General features: G+C 42.5%; 1 protein-coding gene across 4 annotated transcripts in view; it reads left to right on the top strand.

The window, feature by feature from the left end:
* Positions 1-5,147: 5,147 nt before the first annotated feature.
* fat1a (FAT atypical cadherin 1a) overlaps positions 5,148-11,418 on the top strand; it is a 122,231-nt gene continuing 115,960 nt past the window's right edge. For 2 of the 4 annotated variants that reach the window (XM_033968097.2, XM_055227495.1), the window contains exons 1-2: positions 6,217-6,375; positions 7,928-11,214. In XM_033968097.2, coding sequence (XP_033823988.1) covers positions 7,956-11,214 — 3,259 coding nt within the window. In that variant the 5' untranslated portion in view covers positions 6,217-6,375; positions 7,928-7,955. Of the gene's footprint in view, positions 5,203-6,216; positions 6,376-7,927; positions 11,215-11,418 lie in introns of those variants that run through there. The other 2 variants (XM_055227444.1, XM_033968107.2) reach the window with 2 other exon arrangements.

Raw genomic sequence — 11,418 nt, 5'->3', positions numbered from 1 at the left:
GTTAATAATGAGCGTCAACAGAAAAGGAGGGGCACTTGAGGGTCTCCACTGAGCACCAGTGTAATTAGCAAAGCATTCGAGAATGTGTAGTATTATTGGTGCGTGTGCTATATACGGGCGGGCCAGCTCTAATGCACATTTGACATTATCTCATGGGCCAAATATAATTACACTGTGGGCCAGATCTGGCCCCTCGGCCTGAGTTTGACATATGTTTATTAACGTTTTAACTGAAAACAAACCAGATGGTGCATGAACAGGCAGAAGGTTACAGTGAGCATTACATTTTTCTCTGTATTCTGTAATATTTTTGTTTTGTTTATTACAAAACTCATTTTGTTGTAAAACCATGGACAGCCAGGCTAATGTCTGTGTGACTTTTAGCATATCTATCATCGGCCGGTATGTTGTTTTGACTGACCACCTGATGAAAGGAAAGACATTTAGCTTTACGTGAACACTTTAGTGCGAAGAGGACACTGTTCAAAATATGACTACACAGCTGTCTCATCACTGCCATAGTCAGTGAGCAAACAAACAAAAACAAACTAAGAACTTGCTTTGACATCACGGTGCAACATTAAAGCAGATCTATAATGCAAAATTAACTTTTCAGAGCATTTAACCATGTCATAGTTGTTTCACCTCAACATTTACTCATCTTAAGTTGTATTTGGAGTGATTTGTGCATGTTTGAGCAATCTTAAATCGCTTATTTTCAAGACGCCACATTGAAGATCAACTCCTGTTTTCACCTCCACCAGTACACTCCCACTTCATTCGTTCTCCAATTTTATGTCTTTAATCTGTGATTCTCGTAGGATTCGGCAGCATTGCTCTCTACTGTGATGTGCAGTTATCCATAGGAGAGGACGACAGCTGCACGGCGCTTTGTTGTGACGACTTTTACGGCGACGTCAGCTCCCATGGGACTCCACAATTTTCTAACGCAGAAGTGAGCGAACTTGTTTATTTTATTAAGTCGTTATAGATGAATATAGTGATTTAAAATGTGCAAATTATGACACAATGATCCACGGATGTCACAGATTTTAGCTAAATAGCAGGCTAATGACCCTATAGCTTCTTTAAACAATAAAAACTGTGCATACATTCAAATAAGGTAAAAACAGACTATGACATACAAATACAAAATGTGCTGTATGAGCAGAACAATAGTGCGGGCGCTCAGAGCAAGTCGGTTCATTACAGCTGTTTAAAGTGACAGTTATAGGTTTGCAGTGACATGGGCTCGAGCACAAGACTGATGCCCGATTGGTCGAATTTGGTAGCGACTGTCAACTGCAAACAAATCGGTTTTTCCTTTTTTACTTTTGAAACATAATACTGTAATAGCCACACCTAGAAGTGAAATTCTAACCTCTAAATATTTCCTGAAATATAAAAAATAAACCTCCCTACACAGTAAAATAAATAGGTCAATCTGACACATTTGATATCTACATACTCTATTATAAACTGATACTTCTGGATGTATTCCCACTTCCATTCAGTTACACGATACACTAACCTTATTGAGCAAACATTGACACATAACAAGAGCTGTGTATTTTCTCCCATAGACCAGACGATAATATGAACCCTCTCCAAAATGCTGACGGTGCACTTGCAACTAACTCCCCAATGCTTGGCTATTGTGTCATTTTCCACAAACATGAAGCTTGTGTCTATCCAAAACTCATGTATGCGCCAACGAGCAATTTTCCATTCAAAGTGAGCTGCAGCGTTCTCCCAGGCCTCAGAGCTTGGGTATATAAAGGCTTGGGCGCATTAAGAGAACTGGGTGGCCACTTAGAGCAATAAAAGGAATCCCCTGCAGCTTGAAAACCATGTCCGCGCTCATAAAACCAGCTGTCAAACTGCAGGAGCGGCTGACAGCAGTCGGAGAATATGCCTGTCTTAATAGCTGGCTTGTTTAGAGTTGGGAGGATCTTGGATTTCAGGTCAGAGCTAACAATACATCTGGAGCATGCGTCCCTCCTGGATCATATTCCGAGGGAAATAGGTTACTTTTTACTTGTCCGTGTTGGGAAAAGTAGTCAAAATTTGCACTTAGGTAAGAGTAATGTTACTTTAAAAACAGAGTAGTAGAAGCAGAGATGTAAGGTACGAAGTAAGTAAAAATAGTAAAGTACTGTGCCTTTAATTCACTAAATTTGAGAGCAGGTATCTGTACTTTCTACACCACTACATTTTTGAACGAGGCTGAAAAGTAAAAGTGTTTTTTTTATTTTTGTCTGAGACCTGCTGAAAAGACTGACGGTTTATTTTTAACACTTTCATATTTTGAGCAAACAAAAATCTACAAATAAAAGCAGCTAGAAAAAAAAAAGTATTGATTCAGTTGGTTCTGTTCAGCACAAATCACTACATTTGAAGCTTTGAAGCTATTATATCTCAAAATCTGTGCAAAATCCTTTTACCTTTTACTTTTTTAATACTTCTATTTAAGTAGATATTTTCATGTGATACTTTTATTTTTACTTGACTTTTTTTTTTCCGCTGGTATCTGTACTTTTACATAAGTAACAAAATTGAATACTTCTTCCACCAATGCGTAGAAGCTGAATAAAATAAATAGAATAAGAATTGATTATGCAAATAATGACACAAGTAGAATAAAAGATATACATTTGAGGAAACTATTAGGCTCCTTGGGCACTGAGTAATTGGTTGAAAGCAACATATCAATTTGTGTTATTATTTGATGTAATTAGAGAGAGAAAACTTTAAATAATGTCTAGATTGTGCTTAAAAAAACAACAAAAAACAAAAACTAACGTGGTTGGTTGTTCAAATCCCGCTCTGGACATAAACCTCTGTGTTTGAGTGGTCAGATCCATTGACCCACAGGTTGGAAGTGTGATTCCCGCTCCCACAGATGAATGTGTACACTGGTGTATGAGTGTGTGTGTGAATAGGTGAGTGGTTCCTTGATCTAAAGGGCTTTGGGCCTTGAAGGTGGAAAAGTGTTATATAAAAATGTGGCCGTTTGCTATTGACCAACTGTCTGTACCGGTAATTACTGTAGTAGTTACCAGTGAGACCGGACTGTATTTTAAAGCGAGACATTATGGTGGTTTACTGGTAATTACTGGTACTTTTTGTGGTACTTACTGCTGTTTGTACTGGTAATTACTGGTACTTTCTGTAGTACTTACCGCTGTTTGTACTGGTAATTACTGGTACTTTGCGTGGTACTTACTGCTGTTTGTACTGGTAATTACTGGTTCCTTCTGTAGTACTTACTGCTGTTTGTACTGGTAATTACTGGTACTTTCTGTAGTAAATACTAATGTTTGTACCGGTAATTGCTGTAGTAGTTACCAGTGAGACCAGACTGTATTTTAAAGCAAGACATTGTGGTAGTTTGCTGGTAATTACTGGTACTTTCTGTGGTACTTACTGCTGTTTGTACTGGTATGTTCCATGGTACTTACTACTGTTTGTACTGCTATTTGTACTGTATTCCATGGTACCAACCCAAGGAAGTATTTAGTATTTAACTATTTATAACCTAAAGTATATAGAAACTTGAAGCACTGAGTTGACAATAACCTGATGAGTAAAGAATGTTGAAAACAGCATGCAAATTATACGCTCAAAATTGAAATACACCTCAATGTGCACAAATAAAGACTCGCTCAGCCGGACTTATTTGGAACAAAACTGTAGCTTTTATTATAATTCCACCTGCTTGTCTCCATGGAGATAATATTGCATGACCTGGAATACCTCACAGCACAGCATTAAACATATTTACATTACAAGCGTGTTTTTCATTGCTTAGAAACACATTGAAAACATGCATGGTTTTTGTGAGCGATGTCATTACTCCACAGATCTCACCCGTAACCAATGTTGCGAGGTTACTGAATACATGTACTGAGAATACGCATTCAGAATATTATTTTTAACTGCATCCCAGTATGTTTAGTTTTCATTTGATGGTAATCGGGATACATTTACTTTACTAAATCCGAAGAAATACATGTGGTGGTAGGTGATCACACAATTAAGGCGTCAAACCGCAACGATATTAGAGTGAAAAATAGAAAACGCTGACATTGTGGCGAGAACATGTGCAATCTTTCCCTCTCCAATTAGTGATACATGAATGGATAAAAAAAACTGTCAAAAGAAACGAGACGCTGCTTTAATCTTACGTCGCGTTTTTACACTATAATTTAAATGTGACGTGATGTAAAAGTATTCGTAAGTATTCAGTATATAGCACTCTAATCGGACACATTACTACATACATATTTAAAGTATTTTCCCCATCACTGCCTGTAACTGTTCTGTCACCTGCTAATCTCCATTGGGATAAATACGTTTAATGCCATACTGTGGGACATTCCAGGCCGAGCAATAACATCTTTACGGAAACAAGCAGCTGGCGGACGTCCATCAGAAAAGTTATACATTGTACTTTTAACTACTGCCTATTTGATGAATAATATTAAACCAGTATTAAAGTGTGTTAACATGTGTTTTCAGAGTGATGACATTCATGGTGTTTTCTTAGTCACTGGCCTGAAGCGGTGGCCATCTTGGGTTTCCATTGAGTTCTAACAATACCTCCACAGGGAACTGATCCATCCCTTAGGACCATGTTATTACAAGAAAACAAAGTGTTGTTTTCCAGTCCTGTTTGTTCCACCAGCTTAAAACAATGTAATGCATGTACAATGAAATACTGCATGAAGTACTCTTATTACTCTTATTCCTGTTTTGTGCACCCACAGAGGTATGATCATCGCATAGAAGCTAATAGTGGAAGACAACAGAGCGCTTGAGTTGTTGCTGTGACTTCCTTTCACTCCGCCCCCTCAACACATTGCTATTTTCCACAAACGAGAGCGCACAGACGGCAACATCCCAACTTTCCCTCTCGTGCCTTGAGAGATTTTTGCGCTTTTCCCTTTACCTGGGAAAACGAGTCATTGGGAGCTACCGGGACAGTGCGTTGCTTTGCGGGGCAGGTACGAGGGGTTTCTGTAGCCTCCAGTAGCGCGCAGAAGGAGCATGTGCCCGGCTGTGCGCGGAGAGGAGCGCTGAGGAGGGAAGCCAAGCGGAGAGAGAGAGAGTGGAGAGGGACATGCTCGCTAAACCCAAACGAGTGGATTTATGAGTGGACATGCTCCGATGAGAGAAGCCGGTGGACATCCCGCTAGTCTGGTAAGTCTTTTCAAGTCAACACTACATTTAAAAATACAAATTAAACAGTCCAAAGTTTATTGTTGAACTTGGAACACATATTTAAATGAAGAAAGACATAGTTTGCGTAATCGTCACCAAATGCGCAATTACGCACAATCCGGTTATAGTTGAAGCTACAGTGCCGGGTGGACAGGGTGATTCGCCCCGTGCAGACGCTCCACTTGGATCGCTGCTGGAGCAACACTGCAGTCCGTGGGAATTTGGAAAAACTAGAGGAAGGGAGACAGCGCCACCACTCGCTTTAGAGCCGCACTCCTGCACCGTGCGCCTGGAGAAGGAAAGAAGTGCAGCGTTCTGGTTGGAGAGAGAGAAATAGAGAAGGGGGAAGAAGTAGAGAGAAAGAGAGAGGGAGATAAGGAGAGAGAAAGAAAGAGGGAGAGAAGGAAAGAGAAAGAGAGAGGGGAGATGGAAAGGGAAAGAGAGGAGGAGATGTAGAGTAAGGGAGAAAAGGAGAAAGAGAGAGAGAGGGAGAGAGAGGGAGAGAGAGGGAGAGGGAGAGAGAGAGGAGACGAGTTGGGGAACGCTTGGCTGTGTGGGGGCACGAGAGATCGGATCGAATGAATGAACGTCCGCTATCAGTCAGTCTGCCGCCGTGCCACACATACCCGCTAAAACCAGATAATCTGTGCATTTGCAGCATGAAGTAACAAATACTACAGCTCTTTGCAATTTAATTACGAAGCACAATATAATGCTCCACACATGTAAACTACGCTTCACTGTTAAAAAGCCTACTTGGCAAATCTAACCCAATGACATCTGTTTTTTGTTTTTTTTGTTTTTTCAAATTATACATGTTAAAAGGCGAGATTCTAAAGACAAATCTTTTAAATTTATTCACGTGGAAATAATGTCAAAAAGAGTTGCCAGAAATCAAAGAACCCTGCCGCTGTGTGAGAACTAGATCCAGTGCCGCGGAGGGATACAGGACTCTTGCGCCTGCTCCAGTGAGTGAGCGAGCGCGAGGCGAGCGAGTGAGCGAGTGGGAGAGAAAGGGAATGAAGCAGGCGAGGGAGAGGAGATGGAGTAGCGGAGAGGACATGACCACGTCCACGTAACTACCATGCCGAGATTTGGACTACTTCAACTCCATGCCAAACCTCCAAACTTATGAAATTCCAGACAGGAGAGGTACGTTTTGGCTAAACTGCGCGCGTTTTGGCGGATTTAATGGTTACGCACGGACATCTGGGAAAAGTTGAGATAGGTTTCCCATTGTAAACTGCTTGGGAAGACACCAGTCGCTAGTTCTGCTTGGCTTCTGGTACATTTTTGGAGTTGCAAAGCGGCAAGAAAAAGTTAACCACGCTCTAAATAGAAGAGAAATACTGTGCGTAATGTTGCGTTTGTGTGCGTAATGCGTTTGAACGAATCTGTGCAGTAGCTTTCCCTTCGTGGAGTGAATGGTTTCAGTTGGGGGATGGGGTTTGCCAAGAAAATGTACGTTAAAAGTTTATTTCTTTAGACATTTCACAAGTAAATCTTTGAGAAAACTTGTTTCTGTCGTACGAACGCTTAAATCCACGACGCTGCTTCGTGGAGCTGTTTGAACGCTAAGAAGTAACTACTAGTTTGTTACGGAATTGTCCAATGGTGGCACCCGTGCAAGCAGATGGCTCTTTTGTACCTGCAGGCGATACTTTTCGACTCAAGGTGATCCGCGCACACTCAAGTCATTTATTAACAGCCCACAACGCGTTGAATAACTAAACGTACACACCAGTGGGCTTTTTTTGGACACGCCAAAGTAAATATCATAGCGGTATAATAAAAGAGGACTTCTAGAGAGACACGGCAACGCTTGGGTTTGTTTGCCTTTGTAGGGACACCCACATGCAATAACCAAGGCGTTGTAAAATGCTTGTAAACGAATGAGTGTGCCATTTCAAACCATTTCAAAAGCAATTAAGGTACAGATTTTGCATGGGTTTATTTTGCACTTTTTGTTGCAACTGCTGAAGGGAAAAATCTTTAATCACTAGAGTAATTACCTAAACATACATTGAGTAAGTGTTGCTTTAACCCTGCATGTGAACCCTGCAGTCTAATTCCATGTAATTAATAGAAATATGAGCATCTGCATATTTTCATCCATCAGTTCACTGTTTAAATTGCTTTTCTGTTACAAAAAGCAGACTTCATAGTAATGCAGCTGCTGTACGACACCTGAGTTGCCACTGTGCTTCATCCTATACCCAAACGGAGCCCATTTAGCAATTTATCAACCTGCGCATCTTGACATAGCATTTAAAGGAGACTGGAAAGGCGTACAATGAGAGTGGAATTGAAGCTTGCATCCTATCCGCATTGTCATTTATAGTCCAATGGATTTGCACGTTGCCATAAATTAAATTAGGGTTATGTTATCTGGCTCGGTAATGTCACTGCCTGGCTTTTATGTGGCTATTACAAACCAAGGCAGTAGGGGTAATGGCATTATAACTTATATGCACCTGGATCAATTTGATTTACTATTTTGAGAGCAACCATATCAGATTATATACTAAATCATAAAAGTATTGTGTTATAAAATTAGCATATGCAATAACTGTACGTTTTATCATCTGTTTGACTATGCTTTCGAAATTATAAAAGTAATATAGACCAGAGAATTTATGTTTTTTTCTGCATTTTTTATTTTTATTTTTTTACTGGAGACTAAAACTGTCAACTTTTTTTTCAGGTGGTTGTGTGAAGACTGCGGTACGATAATGGGGAAGCACTTGGTCTGGCAGCTCGTGTTGCTCCTTCAGCTCGTCTGTGGTTGCACGGGAGCCCAGCGGACGGCGAGGGCTGCCTCCCTGCACTTCACCCACTCTGTTTACAATGCCACCATATACGAGAACTCTGCTGCTAAGACTTACTTAGAGAGCCACAACAAAATGGGAATCTACATCACTGACCCGACTTGGGAGATTCGGTACAAAATCATCGCTGGGGACAATGAGAACTTATTCAAAGCTGAGGACTACATGTTGGGAGATTTCAGTTTTTTGCGAATAAGGACCAAAGGAGGTAGCACTGCTATTCTGAATCGGGAGGTTAAAGACCACTATACGCTGACTGTGAAGGCGTCAGAGAGGAACACTAACTTGGAAAGCCGCACTAGAGTCATGGTACAGGTTTTGGACACTAACGATTTGAGACCCCTGTTCTCCCCGACCTCCTATAGCATCTCCCTACCTGAAAACACGGCTATACGCACAAGTGTGGCAAAGGTCACGGCCACAGACGCCGACATCGGTACCAACGGGGAGTACTATTACAGCTTCAGAGAGTGGACGGACATGTTTGCGGTTCACCCCACAAGCGGAGTGGTGACACTGACAGGGAAACTGGACTATTCCGAGACCAAAGTGTATGAGCTGGAGATTCTGGCAGTGGACAGAGGGATGAAATTATACGGCAGTAGTGGCTTCAGCAGCATGGCCAAACTTACTGTGAGAGTGGAGCAAGCCAATGAGCACGCGCCTGTGGTTACCGCGGTGACTTTGGCCCCCTCGGATGCAGACCATGACCCCACATACGCCATAGTGACAGTGGAGGATAATGACTTGGGACCAAATGGAGAGATTGCATCACTTAGCATTGTTGCCGGCGACCCCCTGCAGCAGTTCAAGGCTGTTAGAACCAGCCCTGGAAGCAAGGAGTATAAAATCAAAGCAGTCAAAGATGTAGATTGGGATAGTCAGCCGTACGGATACAACCTTACTTTACAGGCCAAGGACAAAGGAAACCCTCCACAGTTCTCCTCTGCTAAATTAGTGCATGTCACAACCGCGCAGTTTAAATTTAGCCCTCCTATTTTTGAACAGTCTATTTACAGAGTGAATTTAAGTGAATTTGCCCCCCTCCAAACACCTGTCACTATGGTAACAGCTGTGCCAAACTATGCGCATCTTAAATATGCATTCAGACATAAATCTGACAGGGGCAGATTTACCATCAACCCTGATACGGGTTTAATCAGTGTGGCGGGACCAATCAATGCCGATTCTACTCCGCAGTTTGAGCTGGACGTGATCACCAGTGACAAAAAGGCAGCCACAACAGTCATTGTCGACGTGATTGATGTGAATAACAATGCTCCCGAGTTCCAGCAGACGTCGTACAAGGCCAGCGTTGATGAGAACGTAGCAGCGGGAACCAGCGTGTTGTCGGTCAGAGCCATAGACCTTGACAAAGGCGAGAACGGTTATGTGACCTACAGCATCACCAATCTGACTCCCCAGCCATTTGTCATCGACTACTTCACAGGTGTCATCAGTACCTCCGAGGTGCTAGATTATGAGTTAATGCCCAGAATTTACCATCTGAAAGTCAGAGCGTCAGACTGGGGATCCCCTTTCCGCAGAGAAGTGGAGGTTCCTGTCACCATCACGCTTACGAACCTCAATGATAATAACCCTTTGTTTGAAAATGTCGATTGTGAAGTTACAGTACCGAGAGATCACGGTGTGGGCGAGCAGGTTACCACAGTTTCTGCTATAGATGCTGATGAATTACAGCTGGTGCGGTACTATATCAAAGCAGGAAATGACCTGGATTTATTTGAACTCAACCCAAACTCCGGGGTGCTCTCTTTGAAACACCCACTGAGCGAAGGAGAGGCAGCTAAAGTGTCCTTTCATAGTTTACAAATCATAGCTAGTGACGGAGAGCGTGAGACTCAGCCAATGTACATGAATATAACTGTCATCACCGCACGCAAGCCAGTCCAGTTAAAATGTGTCGAAACTGGCGTTGCTACCATGCTGGCAGAGAAGCTCCTCCAAGGCAGCAAAGTTCACACGCAGAATGAGCCAGACGATTTCGTGGACATACACTCAATCAATCGGTACACGCCACAGTTTGGAGATTCCTTTCCTAGTGCTGTTGAAATCACAGAGGACCTCCCTGTAGGAGCTCGGATTGTACATCTGAGCGCTACAGACTCAGACAGTGGCTTCAATGGCAAACTTGTGTATGTTATTTCAGGGGGAGACCCAGAAAGCAGGTTTATAGTGGAAATGGAAACCGGCTGGCTGCTGGTGTATTCCCCTCTCGACAGGGAAATCACAGACCATTATACTCTCAATATTACTGTTTACGATCTGGGAATACCACAGAAATCGTCATCCCGTCTCTTGGATGTCAAAATCCTGGACACGAACGATAATAGCCCGCAGTTTTTGCAAGACTCATATTCGGTTGACATTAGCGAGAGCACACCTGTTGGCACGCAGATTATTCAGGTGGACTCTACTGACAAGGACAAAGGACCTAATGGAGCAGTGAAATATTCCATTTTGGGCGGCACGGATCATTTCGCCATCGACGAGGATACTGGAGTAGTTACGGTAACGAAGCCGTTAGATCGCGAGCTGCAACCGGTTTACGTTTTAAAAATCGCAGCACGTGATCAGGCAGTGTACGAACCCCAGCTGGTCTCCACGGTGCCGCTTAAGATTACTCTGGAAGACGTCAACGACAACCCTCCAAAATTTGTCCCTCCGAATTATCGCGTCAAAGTTAGGGAGGACCTTCCAGTAGGTACGGTAATCATGTGGCTAGAAGCTCACGATCCTGACCTCGGCGCTTCTAGCCAAATACGCTACAGCTTGATCGATAACGGAGATGGGAATTTTGAAGTAGACAAAATTAGCGGCGCGGTACGGATTGTGCAAAGTCTTGATTATGAAACAAAGCAAGTATACAACCTGACGGCAAAAGCTAAGGACAAGGGAAAGCCGATGTCCTTGTCGTCTAATTGTTTCATCGAGATTGACGTTGTGGATGTAAACGAGAACCTGTACAGGCCGTATTTCCGATCTTTTGTGGATAGAGGATTTATAAAAGAGGACGCAATTGTGGGTACATCCGTCATGAGCGTAAAGGCTGAAGATGAGGACAGCGGAAGGGACGGGGAAATACGATACTCCATTCGTGATGGATCAGGCTTGGGGATATTCAGCATTGATGAAGAAACAGGTGAGTGTTTTTTCCCGTTCCAATGCAGAGCTGTGTGAATATCATCTTTCTGTTTTGAGCAAATTTGCATAAATGGGAGTTTTGTGCAGCCAGGGTGATTTATATTTGTCACTGTGTGAAAAACAATGAGGTAACATGATGCTTCAGGAGACGTCTAGAATGCTTGATTCCAGTCATTTTTCTTGCACGGCAAAATTGGCAGTA

Source organism: Periophthalmus magnuspinnatus, chromosome 1 (genome assembly GCF_009829125.3).
Source record: "Periophthalmus magnuspinnatus isolate fPerMag1 chromosome 1, fPerMag1.2.pri, whole genome shotgun sequence".
Lineage (NCBI taxonomy): Eukaryota > Metazoa > Chordata > Actinopteri > Gobiiformes > Gobiidae > Periophthalmus > Periophthalmus magnuspinnatus.
This window is presented reverse-complemented; position numbering and strand designations above follow the sequence as displayed.